Source organism: Megalobrama amblycephala, linkage group LG11 (genome assembly GCF_018812025.1).
Source record: "Megalobrama amblycephala isolate DHTTF-2021 linkage group LG11, ASM1881202v1, whole genome shotgun sequence".
Classification (NCBI taxonomy): domain Eukaryota; kingdom Metazoa; phylum Chordata; class Actinopteri; order Cypriniformes; family Xenocyprididae; genus Megalobrama; species Megalobrama amblycephala.
Window position 1 is genome coordinate 6,198,027 of NC_063054.1, and position 20,718 is coordinate 6,218,744.

Here is a 20,718-nt window from a genome sequence, read left to right on the forward strand (position 1 = left end):
CGATAATCGCGTTCAAGCGATAATCGCATTCAAGTTCAATGTTATTTTTCATATCGTGCGATATATCCGATATATCGTGCAGCCCTAATGAGCAGCCTTGTATACATGGATTTTGGTGAATATTAGGAATGCCAGAATCAGAATGAAGTTCTCCAAAAGAGCTGTTAAAATATTGTAACGCTCTTCTTATTTGAAGACTTATTGATTAATAGAAAATATACACAAACGTCATTTTTAAATGAAATTCAGATTACAAAAGTTTTAAATGGTAAACGAAAATTTAAATGTAGTTTCACATGTTTGCTCTGAAAAGAATGACAGAATGACTTAATTCTTAATGACTTAATAACTTAAATACAGCAAAGTTACTTTTAAAAGTAATGCATTAAAATAGTGCGTTACTCCCTAAAAATGTAATTAATTGCATTACTTAGACACTTTTTATGAAAAATAATGCGGTACATTACTTTTGCATTTCTTTTTCTCACCTAGGCTGGTATTGCTTGTTTGTTTTTTAATAACAGCAAAAAAGGTTATATTTTTGCCAAATGTTGAGGCTTTTCACACCAAAAGTGAAATGAATAAGCCTCAGGCTGAAGGAAATGCATATTTGCACCTGTACAGTAGAGGGCGCAGCTCAAACAAAACTTTCAGCTGTGCTGCCATTCTGGATTAAAGAAGAATAGGATACAGGAGAAGGAAGTTCAGTACTCTTATTTCTAAATCTAATGTAAAGTCATTTTTGCTTATTAGCGTGTTTGAATTAAAGGTCAGCAGTAAAGACATTGGTTAATAAAGTGAGATTAAATACATAAAGTATAGTTGTGTAATTTAATATAGTTAATTATTACAGGTTTGCCTAAAATTCTGAGAATTTAAATTTCACTCTTTTTATACATTTTGAGGAATACTGAATGTTTTCGTGCAAGTGAGATGAGTAAATGCATGTTCACATTTAGTCTAAGGGCCTGTTTACACCTGGTCACTTAATGTGTTTTCTCTGATCGGATTGCTATCTGATTTATAAAAACAATTGCATTTACACTTGGCCACATAAACGTGTCTCCACAAAACGGATATAAATCCGATCTTCAATTCCCACGCTATATGCAGATTTCATGGAGTTCACGTCACCGAAAGCAACAAATATGAGCTGCAATTTATTGATCATCCGCTAATTTAAAAATCAAAGACCACAATAGGAGAGATCGCGTCAACAGCACTGGTAAGATTATTTAGTCTCATTACTTTTAATAAAGATGATTGTGTTTTGAGCGCCTGTGACTTACTTTCAGTTTGATTTGCAGCAGTTTGCGCGTTGTCTTGCTGAATAGATCTCAGCTACTCTAATGCGGCGATGCGTGCTGCAGTAGCGCTGTCATATCTGACTATAATATGTTATTTAGCCTATAACACGCTCTCTCACGTTTATTTTTTTAGTATTTTTGGCAGGAGTTACATTTACATATGTGGTTTCAACAACCTGATTCATTTAGAATTCATTAAAATAATTTAAAAAATAAACTACTGTTTAAAATCAATGCCTGTTACTGTTTACTAGTTACTTGAAAAAGTAATCTGATTACGTAACTCAAGTTACTTGTAATACACAGCACTATTTCAGTCTAGTTAGTACCTGGTTCAACTGGATAGCTTGTTTAGTAAATAAAGCATGATTTTGTGGTGAAATTCTGTGTGAAAAGTGTCAGTGTTTAGCGAATTCACCCTTTTTAGCTCAAAACCTGTCTGGAGCTGTAAAGTAGTTGGCTATTGTTTCCAATTTTTGGGGGGTTATTGAGGATGTTGTTTTTTCAGAGGAGGGGCCTTCCAGGCATCCAGTTCACTGACATGCCGTGCCAGCCTTTTCAGGTTTCTCCCGCACTCGACTTTCCACAGGAAATGTTTTGAGGAAGTGAGAGTTGCTGATGTGACAGTTGTGAATGGTATTGTCAGATTACAGAATGGTGCTTAAGTGTTACACAACAAAGAATCATGAGAAAGACACTCAGACCGTGACCTCAGAGGCCCCGGCTGTTTCTGGTTATGGCACAGCGGGCGCACAAAAACACACAGGTGTGTTTACATAGCAGTTCGAAGAAGACCCGGATGAGTGTTATGTCAATAGTAACATTGGTAACTTCCTCAGGTGTCTGACCTAATGAAGCATTTCCATTGTTCTTCGGGCTTATCATCTGCTTTACACTCAGTGCTAAAACCACAAAAATGACTCAATGGCTCCAAGTTTTCAAGTGAATCATAGTAGATGAGTGAGTTATAGCAATTGGAAATCATGCAATATGGTGAAACAGCTGCATGCAGAGTCCAAAATTAAGTTCCTAATGGTGGGTGAAATGAGAAAATGTACTAGCTATAAATATTTCTTAGTAACTATGAAACTTCTATACACTACCATTCAAAAGTTTGGTGTCAGACTGTCAGTGTTCGTGACCGTAAATATTTTTATATTGTCAAATAAATGCAGTTTTTTTTTTTTTTTTACTTTCTATTTATTAAAAAATGCTGAAAAAATATCACAGTTTGCACAAAAAAATTAAGCAGCACAACTGTCAACAATGATAATAAATGTTTCTAGAGCATCAAATAGCATATTAGAATGATTTCTGCAAGAATCGTGTGACACTGAAGACTGGAGTAATGATGCTGAAAATTCAGATTTGCAACACAGGAATAAATTACATATTAAAACAGAAAACCGTTACTTTAAATTGTAATAACATTTCACAATGTATTACTGTTTTTACAATATTTTTATCAAATAAATGCAACCTTGGTGAGCGTAAGAGACTTCTTTCAAAAAGATTTAAAATTTTACCACCAAACTTTTGAATGGTAGCTTATTCATCTAAACAATGACATTGTCATAAGGAATGTATGTCTTTTTTATTTAAATAAAGTAATTTAGCACTTGAGAACCTGAACCCTGACTGTAGGAAATCTGTTTTGTTTTTGGGACCTTCAGTATCTACTGAGGAGGACTCTGGGTTTGTGACAGCGGCGCTGGGAAACACATGGAGTCACAGTGTTAACACACGCCTCATTGTCCAGTATGAGGATACAGAATGGAGACAGGTAAACACCATTTACTCCTCTTTGTGAATTAGCTAAATTTTATTTGCCAACCATTTTTTGTCCAAATAGATTCTCTCTAGAATGATAATGTCCCTCCCCTAATAAAGTGTAACACTTGGGTTTCGGAAATTAACAAGCCAATATTAACGTCTGGATCTGTGCACAGCTGAATAATCAGACTAGATAAGCAAGCAAGAACAATGGCGAAAAATGGAACATAGAGCAATAATAACTGACATGATCCATGATTACATGATATTTTTAGTGATATTTGTAAATTGTCTTTCTAAATGTTTCGTTAGCATGTTGCTAATGTACTATTAAATGTGGTTAAAGTTACCATCATTTATTACTGTATTCGCGGAGACAAGAGCCGTCGCTATTTTCATTTTTACACACTTGCAGTCTGTACAATTCATAAACACAACTTCATTCATTGTAAATCTCTCCAACAGTGTAGCATTAGCCCGTTAGCCACAGAGCATAGCCTCAAACTCATTCAGAATCAAATGTAAACATCCAAATAAGTACTATACTCACAGGAATCGATGCATGCATGCATGCATGCAACATATTGTAAAGATCCATTTGAGGGTAATATTAGCTGTGTGAACTTTGTTTATGCACTGTATAACTGCACTTATAGTCGAGAGCTCAGGAGGGCAGGGAGCAAGAGATTTAAAGGGGCCGCAGCCTGAATCGGTGCATAGTTAATGATGCCCCAAAATAGGCAGTTAAAAAAATTAATAAAAAAAAAATCTATGGGGTATTTTGAGCTGAAACTTCACAGACACATTCAGGGGACACCTTAGACTTATATTACATCTTTTGAAAAGACGTTCTACGGCACCTTTAACAAAAACTTATAAACCTTTAAAGACACACCTGTTGTGAGCCCCGAGATTGACATCTGTTTACTTCATTTTTATCCTTTTTTTTTTTTAAATAACCGAATTTGTAGTGAAAAGCCACATCACCCTTGATGCTGTACAGAAGATTGCACCAACCAGAGTCACGGCATGCAAATCATTAGGGATGCACCGATATGAACATTTTGGCCAATATTGATAACTGATAATTCTAATAAAAAATTATTGGTTATCATTATCGGTGCATCCCTAATGATATGCAAATCTGATTGGTGGAATTTTCTGTATAGCATCATGGGTGATGTTGTTTTTCACTACAAATTCTTCTGTTAAATAAATTTTACAGTCCTATTTTACAATCCACTCAACACCACTGAAAATGCTGTAGTTTGTTTAGAGCAAGCTGAAAGAGTTCAGCCAAAGCACGTTTGTGAATCCATTCATTATAAAAAAACAACACAATGTAAATAAGAGATTCATTGTGCAGTGTTGCCAGCTTCAGTGATTATAATGGGAGCGCTCTTTGCTCACTTTTTGTATGTAATATACCCTACTCCCAATGCTCTCAAAACAGTTAATATAAAAACTTAATTTCTGTCAGGACCACTGTCGTCAAATATGATTGATAATTGCGTAGAGTTTGTATTGGCGGTATGATTCTGTTCTGGGCAAGAACTCCCTGTGCATCCTTGCAGCCTAGCATGGATAAGAGCAGGGAGAGCAGCAATAACCCCCCTTAGGGTAAACAGAACAGAACCAACATATGCAGATATAATTAATGTTAGTAATTTAACATGTACACATATTTCAAGAATTAGTCTGATTCAGGGGAATCATAAGGCCAATCCCTGACTGAAGAGAGGAGGAGCTGGGGATGGAGGAGGGTAATTAGCTCTTGAGAAAATGCAATAGCTGCTGATAATACTGAGGAGCTTATATATGGATGCTTTGATAAGCGTCGTATTCCTATAGGTTTACGTAAGTCACCTGGGAGCCAGCTGTTGCGAGCTTGACTGACGTGACCTGCCAGAACTGACGCTAACGCTGGATATATGTTGTTTCAATAGATAATCAACACCTTTAAATTAATCATTTTATATTTGACCATTGTTTTTAATTTGATTGTCTTTCGCAGTGCTTCATGGGATTGTACAATAGTTCTTTCCCTCACTAAAATCAATAAAAGTGCACAGTCTTGTGCCTGCCTTTGTCTTTTCATCCAATTTTCAAATACTTTTTTGCTCTAAAGGTGCAGTATGTAAAATTTATGTCTGCTAGAGACAGTGGGAGCTGAACAAGGCCACTGGAGCGATTGCACAACACACGCCTCACGAGCAGCGGAACTTTTATTATGACACAGTCGCATGCACTGCTTCCGCTTTTCCGGTCATGAGTATGAGGTAACACAGCTCTGTTTATTATATTAGATATATTTGAGTGTGTTGAAAATGATGTTATAACGTTACTCTGTGCGTTCGCTCAGTGGCTGCTGTGAGACACTGTTACATGCTGCAGTAAGCTAGATTGGTATTAGAATATCATATTAAATGCTGGATAGCTTGTGTTGATAAATGGCATGCAATTAATTTTAAAACGTATTGTATGATGGAGAAACTTCTGTTTTACTGTTACTAAAAATAAAGCTGCATCTGATTATGCTATGTTAGCTACTTGACAAAATAGTGTTTTTCTCTGAGGCATGGTAAAGCATGGTACTCGCAAAAAATCAAGAAAATTAGATTTAAACAATAAGACTAATAAACGTGTTGAGCTATATAACAACAATTAGTTTCCTGTCTATAAATGTAACCGAACAGTTGTTCCCATGCCTATTAAAAGACGTAAACATTAAAGCGTCTTTGGTGTTTCCATGGTTTTTACAAAATAAAACCGGAAACCGAGGGTAACGCGGGTATGAAGCAATTGACAGGCGACTCCTCACACGTCCTGGAGCCTTGGGTAAAATCATGATTTTCTAACGATTTACAAATAGTTGGAAACATTTGGGATATTGTAAGTACTCAAGTGAACAAAATATATAGCAGTGGCCTAGTGGTTTTTGGATATTTTACTGCAAAATTCTTACATATTGCACCTTTAAATAAAAGTTTTTTAATATTGCAATACACCTTGTAGCTGGTTCAAAAATTAATGAACAAAGACTTCCAGAACCATTGAAACTGGAAAAAGTGGGCCACCTGCAACTGACTAGCAAGTAGAAAATAATGAATCAGTTCTTTTCGAATGTTTTTTTTAAAGGACACTACCCTTTCACTGCCTATTTGTCCCCCTAAACTTCCTGTTTCAACAGGAAATACGCCAACACAAGAAAATAAAATGCACTCATCCAGTGATTTCATCTTTAAGACGAGCTTAAAAGAAAGAAAATTGCTTATCCCACCACCCCTCTCCTTGTCTCGGCCTGCCCTACTTGTTTTCATCCTGTCAAATGATGGCATACCTCATTGCCCGTACACCCTTAGAGCCCTGAAGACTTTGTTTTTCTTTTTTCCGACTGAGCTCCCACCTAAAGAAAGGCACACTGGTGGAGAGGCAGTGGTCCAAAACTGCTGGTACACAAGGAAGGCAATGGTGCCTGGCTCTTTTGTGTGGTTCAGTGGCTCTGGCATGGCAGCTTCAGTTAAAAAAAAAAAAAAAAAAAAACCCTCAGAAACTCCCTGCTTTTCAGCCATTTACTGTGGATTTTATCCATTAGAGGTAAAGTCATGCTACTTCATATGTGAAAGATGTGCGTTTGGGTCAAAGTTAAGGGAACTGGGCTGATTTGGGTGGCTGGAAAGCTTTGCGTCTGTGTGTCACGGCGCATCAGTGAGGAACCGCATTCACACAAAGCAACTGGCAGCAGGTTTGTAAAAACTAACTCATTCTTAACCACATGTAAGATACCCATGCAAAGGTGAAAATAAGGAAATGCACCAGTTTATTTTTATACAAATAAGCCTAGAGCAAGTCTTGCCGTCTGTGGACAGTTAACTTGAGACGGAAATGCCTTTCATTTCATGAGTACACGAGTTATGCCATATTATATTAGGTTCGAACTCACAAAAGCTTCATTTGTTTACTTTTGTTTGGGGGGGTCTGATTCATTTCAGATGAGTGTTTTGCGCAACAGTTAGCAGACAGTATCACCCTTCACCTCACGCCTGTTTCCTCTTTTGAGTTTTGTTGAGTAATATTCACTATGATACCTCATTTTGAACATGGCACACCCCAGTGCTGGGTTTCGATATTAGAGGCTGATGACAAAAGGAGTAATGTAGATTAACAAGAATCTCTAATAGGCTTTGACGCAGTTTGCCAGCAGACACTGCTGAGTCTGGTAACCCAATGCTGTTGCTTCCCTGCAGGCTGTTTTCCAGGATCCTGTGCTTGCTTTTATGCCCATTGACGTAGCAGCCTGATAGATGCCCTTTTTGTTGCATAAGGGGAAAGAGTTCAGACATGTTAAATATTGCATTTTTTTTTGTTTTTGCTTTTGAGCAAAGATCTAAAATAATTAGTGCTGTCAATCAATTAAAAAATAACTAATTAATTGCACATTTTTCTGTTATTTGTCATGATTAATCACACACATTTCAGTTTTTAATACATATTTAGATTTATACGTTTATATATATATATATATATATATATATATATATATATATATATATATATATATATATATAATATTATATTATAAAAACATATTTGTTTAATCAATTAAAAATCTGCTCCAGGATTGTTGGCCAGCCTCTAGAGAAGTTATATGACACAACTTATTATAATAATTTAAGACTGGCTAATAATGCATAATGAGTTTGAATTACAGGGAGTGCAGAATTATTAGGCAAGTTGATTTTCTGATCATATTTTTTTTCCAAGCACATTTTACCAATTCCAATCCACATCAATCTTAATAACTACTATTAATATTGTTTTTAATCATTTATAAGTGATATATAATTGTTCATGAAGGCTGGAAATGAAAAATGCCCTATATTCAGGTGTGCAGAATTATTAGGCAGGGTTTCTTTTACAGATAAAATGAGCCAAAAAAGAGATTTAACTCAGACATAAAAGTCAAAAATTATTAAATACTCATGAGAAGGACGCAATACTAATGTAATACTAGAAATTGCAAAGTTAAAGCATGACCATTGGACAGTGAAATGCTCATTGGGTCAGCTGGGTCATACAAAAACAGCTGGAGAAGAAAAGACACGTTAACTGCAAAATACTTAAGAATTAAGGTGAAGAATTAAGTGTGAAACCATCAGGAACCCTTTAGTCTCCAGCGCCACCATTTCCCAGTACTGAAACCTACCTGGAGTCTTCAGAAGTGTGAGGTGTCAGGATCTCAGAGACTTAGGTTAGGTGAAGAACCCTAAAAAGCGACCTGCTCTTAATAAGAATCACAAGCTGAAGTGTTATAAAGTACATGAAGACTGGGTTTTTATAGGCCTTATAGACAGACAGCTTGAGAGTGACTCCTGAAGGACCAGCACCACATCCTCTTGTACCACTGTTTGAAGAATTTATCTTCCAGAATCTGGCAGTAAGTTTTGGAAGATCATTTAGTCCATCTCTGCAAGATGGACATTTCAGGATAAGAGATGGACTAAAAGTGAACTCCCACACCTTACTGCCAGATTCTGGAAGATAAATTCTTCAAACAGTGGTACAAGAGGATGTGGTGCTGGTCCTTCAGGAGTCACTCTCAAGCTGTCTGTCTATAAGGCCTATAAAAACCCAGTCTTCATGTACTTTATAACACTTCAGCTTGTGATTCTTATTAAGAGCAGGTCGCTTTTTAGGGTTCTTCACCTAACCTAAGTCTCTGAGATCCTGACACCTCACACTTCTGAAGACTCCAGGTAGGTTTCAGTACTGGGAAATGGTGGCGCTGGAGACTAAAGGGTTCCTGATGGTTTCACACTTAATTCTTCACCTTAATTCTTAATTATTTTGCAGTTAACGTGTCTTTTCTTCTCCAGCTGTTTTTGTATGACCCAGCTGACCCAATGAGCATTTCACTGTCCAATGGTCATGCTTTAACTTTGCAATTTCTAGTATTACATTAGTATTGCGTCCTTCTCATGAGTATTTAATAATTTTTGACTTTTATGTCTGAGTTAAATCTCTTTTTTGGCTCATTTTATCTGTAAAAGAAACCCTGCCTAATAATTCTGCACACCTGAATATAGGGCATTTTTCATTTCCAGCCTTCATGAACAATTATATATCACTTATAAATGATTAAAAACAATATTAATAGTAGTTATTAAGATTGATGTGGATTGGAATTGGTAAAATGTGCTTGGAAAAAAAATATGATCAGAAAATCAACTTGCCTAATAATTCTGCACTCCCTGTATTACCATCAAATCGGAGGTACAGAATCCTGAAAAAAACTGAACCTGAAACACTCGTTTGTGCATCAGGCGATTCTTGAGCTAAATAAGACACTTAATCGTAAATCAAGAGTATTGTAATTGTGCTGTGTTGTTCTTTTTTTTTGGATTGTGTGTGGATTAAGTGTTGTGTAAGAGATGATTGTTGCAAACATGGAAAATACTGATATATATATATATATATATATATATATATATATATATATATATATATATATATATATATATATATATATATGTGTATATATATACATACATGTATAAACATCATAAAGACAGTATATTTGAAATATTTGTTTAATGGCATCTTTTTTACTAAGCATAAAGGCCAGTATCACTGGTACTTGTATCACTGGTACTTGTAAGTACTGATACTGATGTCTATATTAAAATTATTTTTTTTTCCTCTCAATTTTAGCCATTACTTATTGCCATTCAGCATTGCAGTATAATTGAAAGCTATCAATTTTAATCAATTTTCAGGCTTTAACAAATAACTTAATTTAAATGAACTTAAAACAATCTTCACATAAACCCATTGTAATAAATGTCACTTTTAGCTGTGCCTTAAATATGTCAGGGCTCAATGCTAGGTTGTTTGTTTGTTTTTCTTCTTGCCCAGGTGCACCAGTTCAGATTTTTACTTGCCCTGCAAAAATGCACAAAAAGAAGTTGTTGTTTTCATCATTTTTGACCCATGTAACCTTGTAAACAGTGCTTTAAGATTTTCAGTTAGGTCTAACAGGTAAACATACAGTAACTGAATCATAAAACACTGCACAGTCTTCACTTCACGCATAAATTATAAATTTAAATATATATTAATCCTTATTAAAGCTACAAAAGTTATTCAGTCAAGAGCATTGAGGGATTTTCTCTTTGTCTTTTGTTCTTTTGATTAAAATTAATGACAGACAGCAACATGTTTATTAGGCTGCTGTCACTTTAAGACATGACGCATATGATGCGGATCTGACACATCCTATTTCCTCACACCTCTTTGTTCATTTAACACTTTTTAACTCATTTAAGATTGACTCATTTGAGATTTTTGACGTAATTTTGTGTTTTTGTCTATTTAATCATTGAAGAAAAGTCAATGAGGCACTGGCTAGCTGTCTGAAGTGGCATTCTGTGTGCGCGTTATGGGTGTTTGCTGAGTCATTTCACAGACAGCGCACCAGTACAGATTTGAGTTTTTTTGTGTCATATGCTTGAATGGTTTAATGCAGGGGTTCTCAAACTTTTTTGGACATACCCCCCTTCAAACCTTTAAAAAAATCTGGCGCCCACAACCCCACCCCCAATACACACACACACCTGATTACCAAATAATTAGGGATGTCCCGATCACGTTTTTTTGCCCTCGAGTCCGAGTCCGAGTCATTTGATTTTGAGTATCTACCGATACCGAGTCCCGATCCGATACTGCTATAATACATAAAAAAGAATAAAGAAGAGCGAAAAAACAGATCCAGGATCCAGGAACAGTGCTTTTCAGGTTTTTCAGGTATCAGTAGTTTTCACGTACAGAAAATGGATAAAGTAATCAAATATAAAATATCACTGCATATTATCTTTACTGTATAAAATAAATAAAGATTAATCATTATTGAAGTTACAAAAACTATTCAGTCAAGAGCAGTGAGTGATTTCTTTGTTATTTGTTGTTTGATTTAACATTAAAAACAGGCAGCAGGAATAGTTTTTTTCCCTATAAGACATGCACGATCCAGTACATATACTGTTACACATGTGCCTTTCTTTCTCGACTAATATACGTTCACTTAAGACATAACCGACTATGTTTGCTAGGATACTCGCTAAGACGGGCATGTTGACATAATTTTTGTATGAATTTGTCCGCTGAAGCGCAAGACTTGAAAGAGAACTCAGTATTTGCGCGCTGACTGAAATAAGCGTGTGCGCGCTTCGGATGAGCGCACACAAATCTTCTCACAGCGCGCGAGCTCTCTTTCGCGTTTTGTTCTTGAAGGTTTAAATCAGCAAGGCTTAAATGAGTTAGTTTAAACACAGATAGCAGCGTGTGCTGTTCAGGTCTCACCTGCGCTCGCGCTATCAACGGCGATGACGGCGTAAATGACTGGACATTAGAGCAGACGGCACTCGCAGTTAACAGTTTACAAAGAGTAACTGTTTTGTCCACGCTTTCTGATTATTGTTGTTGTAACGTTTTGCGCATCCATCGACTGAAACATACATTATCTGAACTCTGTCTGTCTGTTTCCCACGTTGCTATTTTAAACAAACCATATTAACCAATAGATGCGTCGTCATTCGAGATGGACCGCGGTGCAAGTGCGTACCTAACCGTAAGTGGAGAACCGTACGGTTCGATTTTTTACAGAGAACCGTTGCACCCCAATACATATATATCCGAGTCCTGATCGGGAGGTAACGTCCGATTCCGATCGAGTCTGAAACCACGTGATCGGGCCCGATTTCCGATCGCGTGATCGGATCTGGACATCCCTACAAATAATTCAACTAAAACGTATAAAAGCTGATTTTTACATTGAAAAACAAGCAATGAAAAACACCTGCATTAGTTTAACTTAAAAAAATATAACAGTAAGAGAAAATAACAGTTCTGTCATGACAACTCTCCGAGTGTTTGGTATGGTAATGGATATGACAATGTAGATATATTTGGTCTTGGCGGAATAGATCTGCTACGCTGCTGCTGCTTAATTGCTGCTGCTGCTGCAGAGCAAGTACGGGACTTGCTACTGCCAATACATACAGGACCCGCTGCTGTGAGCAAGTAAGACATGCTGCTGCTATACAATATAGCGTACATGAATAATTGTAGCAGATCTATACAGGTGGAGCTGGGGAAGGTGGAGGGTTTCTGAAGCATGCTGTGCTACTAAGCAATGCTAACTCATGTATTTAAAGATTAAGCATGCAAGCTCATTGGCTACTAATACAGCAGGAACCAATCATCTGTGACCTATAGATAATGATGTGATAATTGGCAGGTTGTGTTAAAGGACCTATTAGTCTGAGTTTCATGCCAGAACTTTGTATATGAGAATTTTTAATTTAAATAAATAAATAATTATTTTAGTGATGCTTTGGATGAGAAATATAACAGCACCAATATATAACAGTTTTTGACAGTGCCTCACAAGCTCAGCTTCTTGTGAGTTGCGTCTTCTCACTGGAACGCATACCGCAGAGGAGCACGCGCCATTCACAATAGCAGCTTGTGATTCCATCCTCTGAAGCGGTGCTTTTCTATGGCGAGCAGCTTCTATGTTGGGCTTGTTCAGACTGTGACAAGTCAAGAAGAGCGATTAAGTGCAATTGGCGTTCGGTGCAGCTTTATAAAGGCAGAGCGCCAACCGTTATTCATGCACTTGAATGCCATAGCAAAACTTTTTTTTCTGCTGATCTCTATCTAATTGTAATTAGTAATAAGAATGACTTTGATTAATATATGAATTTAATTAAAACTTAGTCCATTGTCAGCCCTAATTATTTGGGCTTGTATAGTGGCCATGAAGTGACATAGAGCCCTTCTCTTACTACTTCTAAATCTCCTCTTGTTTGTTGTTTTAGATTGTTATAGCCAAGTCACCCGTAGCCCCTTTTGCTGTGCTGAGCTACACTGTTCAGAGGGAGGGCATACGACTTGAGGGTGAGTGTGCTCGATGCACAGTGTACTGACAAAATTGAACCTACGTGAACTTATGCCCATGTCATCTCCTGTAATAATCACAGAATGTCATATTAAAACATGACACCAGTGTAAGGCAGGTAAGTACATGTTATGCCAGTGGAAATTAAAATAAAAATTAATGTGGTGTTGCATGATATCACACAGGACTGGTTGTAGATGACATCAAATCAACATACCGAATTTTGTTTTATGGGAAGTACACATCCCTAAAAATAACATCCCTATATGTATAATTTTAAAGGGGTCCTGTTATGATTTTTACATTTTTAACTGTTGGAGAATGAAAAAGGTCTGCAAAGTTATTCTCTATATTGGTAAGCAATGTTTCTGAACTCACTGAAATGCTTCGATTGTAGTGTTGAGTTTTCTTCTGGGAACAAACGCATCACAATATTCCCTATTTAAATAATTCCCACCCCAAAAAACAAAAAAAAAAAACAACAAAAAAAACAACAAAAGAGATGAGGCCAGTTTGAGTTGTTAGTTGTGTGTTGAAACTCATAGTTATGGATTAGGAGCTTGACATTTCCCAAACATGCTCGAAATGGTTGACCAATCACAACACACTGGTCCAGCCGACCAATTAGAGCACACTGTGCTTTTTGGAAGGAAGGGCTTCACAGAGACAAGAACTAAACGGAGTGTTGCTGACAGACTGGGATAACAGGTGCTGCAACAATGTATATATGTTAAAAAAAAAAAAATTTTTTTTTTTAACATTCAAGCATGAAAACTTATTCTGGTAGACCCCAAAAACAAAATCAAGACTTTGAAAAAGGGCACAATAGGTCCCCTTTAAGGTTTAGACTAGTCATGTAGTGTGTATTTCAGTTGTTGCAGGCGAATCTTGTTTTTAGTAACTGAAAGTCACACTGTTTATTTTAGTGTCATTAATCGGAATCATAAAAAAAAAATACCATGGCTGGTTTGAAAAAAAGGCTAATAACACAAGTACAATCATTTGTGTGTGTGGTTTGTGTTGTTAAACCTTCTGGGTCAGAACTTCTGCCCACTGCAGTTTAACTTCCAGGACCTCTGGCTGTCCTGTCAGGACCATTTGAATTCAATCGTGGGCTTCACAGTTTACCTCTGGGCGGTTTGTGTGGATTCCCAACACCACAAAACTTTAATGGGAAACAGGATATCAGAGGAAAAACATAGTGGGAATGTTTTGGCTCTTCAGCTGAGGTTTATGGTGGTGTATATGTGGTGGATTTTTAACAGCACTTGGAGAAGAATTCAAAAGTAATTCACCTTGATGTGCTCAAGTTCATTTTGGGGTTTGGAATTGAAGTAGGTTTCTTATGCGTTTTTTCACTAAAAGCTATGATTGATATCAGTGGTATCAGTTCAATATAATTCAATAACAATGAATAATCAAAAAGCTCACACTTCCTGTTAATGCCTGTGCCGCATACTGATATGAGCTCACATTTAGGAGCTTGTTCTTGTTTTTGCTGGGTTTATTAGAGGAAGCAAGTACTAAATTAGCACATTCGGTGCTTTTGTTTAGAGAGATGCTGTAGATTTTGTATGGGAGAATTAGTGTAGTGTTAAATGTTTAGGGCTGCAACTAACAACTATTCTGATTATCTATTAATTTAAATTATTTTGATTAATCAAAATAATTGAAGGTTATTCCAGTCGCTAAAGAACGTGCCACATTTCCTTTAGAAATGGAAAATATACATTTGTAAGGTTTAGGGTCACAATATTTACTTTTTTTATATATATATATATATTATATTATATATTATATATATATATATATATTTTTGAAGTCTCTTATGCTTACCAAGATTGCATTTATTTGATCCAAACAAAAAATAAACTGTAAAATCAAAACATTAACGGGCCAAGAAAAACAAAGTAAACAAGGAAGCTAGCATCAGACTAAGAATTGTCATCATGGACTATGGTAGCAACTGAGACAGACACTGCATGTTAATTTTGAAGTCAGTCAGACCAACGGTACTGTAGTTATTTTTTTTCTCAGAGTGCCCCCCATACATAAGCATGTCAAATTTGGTGAAAATATCTCATTTCAATTAGGAGTTATAGACATTTATATGTATGAACACACAAAAACCCACACCTGACTTTGGTTGCATAGTCGATGACCGATGTTTCCGATTTTCCTACAGTGCTTTCGTTTCGATCGGACTAATGGTTTTGAAGATATTCGCGAATTTTGTTTAAACGCTAAATCACAACGTTGCACTAAGCGTTGATTTTACCACTAGGTGGCGCTGGTACGAAACTTCTCAGACTCCTTAAGGGCATCGTGCCGATGACCCATACCGAGTTTCATAATGATATGTTCGTGCATTCGTAAAATACAGAATTTTCCTACAAAATTCAAAATGGCTGACGCCCAAAATGGCTGATATGGGAAAACTGGATATCATCCGACTTGGCATGATGCCCTGAATCTAACAAAACCACATTTATATTTAGACAAACTTTTCAGAAGTTACAAGCAAAAATTGCCCTTTTTTTGTATCTCCATGCCAAGTAGGTAGCTCTGTGTCGATACGCAGCATGTAACCTCAGGTCATACTTGTGATGACATGGACCAAGTTTGGTCTGAATAGGATAAAGTGTTGAGGAGATAGAGCCTTACATCTATTTTCGCAAGCGCAACGTAAAATTCGTTCACACGTTTTTTGAAAACAATTTGACAAATCAACTTGAATTTCATAACAATGGTCTGAAGATGATCTGGTTTAATTTTTGTGAAAATCGGAACAATGGCCTTGGAGGAGTTCGAAAAGTAGTTTTTTTTTGTTTGTTTGTTTTTTTTTTTTTGGAAAATTCAAAATGGTGAGAGAATTTTCATGACATCATAGGCTGAGCGTCTTGAGCAAGGAATCGGAGGAAAATTTTGTTTCTAGCCCTTACGGTTCAAAAGCTATTAGCATAAACGTGAGAGTAAATTCGGACAGTCGGTGGCGATAGAGCGATTGAGATAGAGACTCCAAATTTGCTATGGTGACAGTTCTCTATCTATCTGCCAAATTTCATAACTTTTCCACAAGCAGTACTATGGGCTGCCATAGACTTTGAGAGCGGAAGAAGTAGAAGAAAAAGAATAATAAGAACGGCAACAGATACAATAGGTTTCGATCAGTTTAATGTGTCTTTGCTTAATAAAAGTATTCATTTCTTCCCCAAAAATATAAAAAAAATGCACTGACCCCAAACTTTTGAACGGTAGTGTTTACTTTGTTGTGCAATTTTTAGGCTACAAATGTGCTTAGATTAGCCAAACATCAATAATTTACTTAAAGTTTGTGCAATGGGGGAAAAAAGCTGAGTCTCTCTTACACTAGTTTTTCGTTATATCACAACATCTAAGCAATTCCCTATTTCTGTATTTTGCTGACAAGGCTTCTCTATAAAGTGATTGTGTGGTTGTGTGTCTTTGTGTTGGAGAGTGAGAAAGTCTTGTGTGTGTCCAGTTCAATCCAGCTATTGAATAGTTTTGCTGTGGTCTGGCTCTGTGCATCAGTTGTGTTAATCAGTCTCTCTCTCAACAAGTGCATCTTTGATGTGTGGCTCGCAAGGCCTGCCAGCTTCAAATAAAGACCCTGTATGAGAAAGGCCTTTGAAACACTCTTCACACACTTCTCTCTGAGCTCTTTACACTATGTCCTCAAGTCAATCGCACACGCATACACTAATACTTCCTGCCAATATTTGATCTCAACACGCCTCTGTACTTCACTTTAATCCAGAAATGATTATTGTTTGTTACTGGTGTGTGGGTGATGCCAAAAGTGCTAATGCAAATTAATGAAATGATAGAAACCTCGACTTCCTCATCTGAAACAAACACCTTTTCCTCCAACTGTGACATTGTTTGGGTTTGGTAGGGTTTTTAATGTTTTTGAAAGTCTCTTATTCTCATGAAGGCTGCATTTATTTGATCAAAATACATAATATTGGCACAATTTAAAATAGCTATTTTATATTTGTATCTATTTCAAAATGTGATTTAAGCATCATTCCTCCAGTCTTCAGTGTTGCATGATCCTTCTGAAATCATTCTAATATGTTGATTTGCTGCAAACATGTTGTATAATTACCCCAATTTAAATATTTACTTTCATGTTTGATTAATTTAACGCAACCTTGCTGCATAACAATTTCTTAAAACACTTTATTTTAAGGTTACATATACTTACATTTAGTAACATATAAGTATATGTTACTATGTAACATATACTTACTAGTAATAACAGTAAATCATGCATAATTACAAGTAATTAACCCTAAACCAAGCCCTAACTCTAACCTTAACCCTGTAGTAATTGCATATAGTTAATTAATATTACTCAGTGCTTATTTGTGTAATTACACTGTCACAATGTCACCTTAAAATAAAGTGTTCTATATCAACTAGTTGACTTCTCTGTTCTAAGCCCAGTTCACTTGACCCCAATCAGACACGTTTCTTGAGGGCATTTACGTGACTCATGTTCTTCAAAACAGCTGTATGGAGTGGAACAGAATGCAGGGGTCTCGAGTTGACGTGACAAAACACAAAACTTTTTCTCATTTAGAAAAAATATTTAAATATGCACTGGAAATGAATATTTTGGCCCCTAACCTTTAAATGTTTACCATTGCATACTGTACCAGTCAACTCTGTCTCGAAAAATGATCTCATTACTTCTAACTCATTCTATATTCCCGTCATCCCTCCATGTTGTGTAACTTCCTGTGCCATAAATGTCTTGAGACATTTCTATGTGAATTTAGAAGGAAGTTGTGAGATAATTAGTTAATCTGTGCGTTTAAACTCTCCAAAAAGCCCCAAGTCAATGTTCCTGCCAAGAAACAAAATCATAAGCACTCTTACACTAATGTCAAAAAAATGTGAAGACATGAACAATTTTCACCATCTGTCACATTTACATAATGGTAGGGCCAGTAAGATTTTTTTTTTTTTTTTTTAAGAAATTCATATTTTTATTCAAAAAAGATGCACTAAATTTAATTAAAAGGGACGGTAAAGACATTTATAATATTACAAAATGTTTCTATTTAAAATAAATGCTCTTCTTTTAAACTATTTTAAACTATTTCCATCAAATAATCCTAACAAAAATGTATCAGTTTCCACAAATTTGAGCAGCACAACTATTTTCAACACTTGATATGAACTCTTTCTTGCATATTAATGTGACTTCTAATGGATCATGTGAATAATAGGAATACATTACAAGAATTTGACCAAAAATTATGCACCCCCTGATGAAAATAACATCACAACATTTGTTTCCATCAAGAGAGGCATACATTTTTAGTCAAGATCTTGTATTGACAATCCAAGAGTCAAGCACTCTGTAAAGTCTACTCCAGCACATCCCAAACCCAAAGACTTGAATTTAAGGTCTGGACTCCGAGGTACCAGTACATGTGTGAAAGTGATTCTTCATGCTCCCTTCCAACCATTTTTTCACAATTTGAGCCTGATGAATCCTGACATTGTCAGTATGGCCGTGATGTGTCGTCTTACATGGCTGTTTAAAAAATGAAAAGCTACACACTCCATCAGTTAGAGTTAGAAGAACTGTTGCCAAACATGTAACATGCTAGAAACATAATAATCACTGCAATAATGATCCAATTATAAACTATTAAGCATTTGCCTATTTAAATCCAAACAGACTTTTTTTTTTTTTGGCCGGGTAGTGTATATTAAAACAGCATATTTGAATAATTTTTCACAAAATTATGTTTTTTACTGTATTTTTTATCAAATAAATGCAGCCTCAGTAAGCATAAGAGATTTTAAAAACACTTTGAAATGTTTGTAACCAAAAATCAGTTGTAACCAATTGTGTGCATGAAATAATTTGGAATTTGGGATTATTTTGGGTTGTTGCTAAGATGCAGATAAGCAGTCATAAGTGATTTTGTGTAGTGTAAACAGCATAGTTCTAAATGAGAGCATTTGTACAAGTCCATAACAAAAACATTAATAAACTGAGGAACACAATTCTCAACTTGTCTTTCATTTGTAACCTTCATAAAGAATATGGCATGCTCGTTGATACCTACAAAATAAGTATTTTTTTAAAGTAAATTATTTTAATCAAAATAATGTAGAGAGATAAATAATTTATTATGATTGTCTTCATAATTGTGCAGTCCTAATACAAGGCAGAATAGAAAGTAGAGAAAGGAACAAAAGAGATATTACCCAAGATCTCTCATGTCTGGGATTTCACTTATGGATACAGGATTGTTTAACAGCCTGCTGGGACTCACCATGGAGCACATATGGAACATGCTGTCATTGCAGAATAGAAGAGCTGGACGGCACTGTGTGTGTTTGTGTCTGCCTGTCTAACTGTCTGTCTGTCTCCATATGGTCGCCCTTTTTATCTCACCATGAGCGAGAAGTGACTTAAACTTGCTTTCATACAGTATGTTGCGGTAAACAGCATAGCGCCAGATGATAGACGCATGCTGATATTAATCGTGAATTTGCCTGTCACTCCACTCAGTCTTATTCAGCACATGCTGATTCATTTGACTTAACTTAGAGCTTCACACCTAAATAAATATCAGACGCCATCATTAATAACTGAAGACTCTCAAAATGCCTTTATCAGTGTTAAAAAATAGTTGTATGCACATGCAATGTTTCCCATACATTGACTAGACTGTGGCGGCCCGCCACATTCTAATTTGTCCCGCCACAATCTCAAAATGAAACGGAAATTAGATTTGTCGCGATATTTAAATTACCGTCTGATAATTGCGCTCTTTTATATGGCAAAAGTGGGAGTCATAGAGCAAAATAAGTAGAATAGCACCAATTAAGTTTTCGTGCACTATATTCAAAGTCATCTGAAGCCATTCCATAGCTTCATGTGAGGGACAGAAGGATATGTACATCGAGAAGTTCACGGTCGGAAACTCGTCTTCCCTCTGCTACAGCTGTCAATCATTCAGCACTCAAACAGCGAGTCGCGTTCGGTTATGACAGTCAGCACGGTAAAACTCTCCAATATGCTATATTCTCATTATAATACTTGATATGTAGATAAAGGACTGTGGATTTGCATAAAACGACTTTATCTTGCTGGAGTTTATTGCTGTTTCTGAACGATGTCATCATACTGGCTACAGGGTGTCTGCACAACACAAGGACTATGAAAAAAAGTGAGAAGAGACATATGATTAATAAACTGCTATATGCAGATATATAAAGGGATTGTCTTTGTACCATGAACTTTTCAATGCGCAGCGCAACTGCGCGCTCTGACTCGATATTGCTTCAAGCACATCATTCTGCACCCGGGATGCGCATTACCGTTTTTTTGCGGCTGTTTTGAAGCGTTTATTATCATTGTTTTGCACACTGAAAGATTATTAATTGCCTATTTTGTTCTGTCGTATCTATCATATCTTGTTGCCCCATTAAAAAGCTGCACAATACATTTAAAATAAGCGTCTTTTAATCTTACATTAATATAAATACATATAATTATTTACATATAAATCTAATATAAATCTTTTTTTTTTTTCATTTCATAAGAAAACAAATAGTCATTTTAAACTTTTTATTAACCTTTGGATTTATAAAATTACTGTGCAAAGTTTTTTTTTTTTTTTTTTTTTT

The 20,718-nt window shown here is 36.0% G+C and overlaps 1 protein-coding gene across 3 annotated transcripts in view; it reads left to right on the forward strand.

Annotated features, from left to right (window-relative positions):
- Positions 1-20,718, forward strand: part of rad51b (RAD51 paralog B) — a 71,189-nt gene that overhangs the window by 31,084 nt on the left and 19,387 nt on the right. For 2 of the 3 annotated variants that reach the window (XM_048208478.1, XM_048208480.1), the window contains 2 exons: positions 2,981-3,090; positions 12,959-13,037. In XM_048208478.1, coding sequence (XP_048064435.1) covers positions 2,981-3,090; positions 12,959-13,037 — 189 coding nt within the window. The remainder of the gene's footprint in view (positions 1-2,980; positions 3,091-12,958; positions 13,038-20,718) is intronic. The other variant, XR_007187295.1, reaches the window with a different exon arrangement.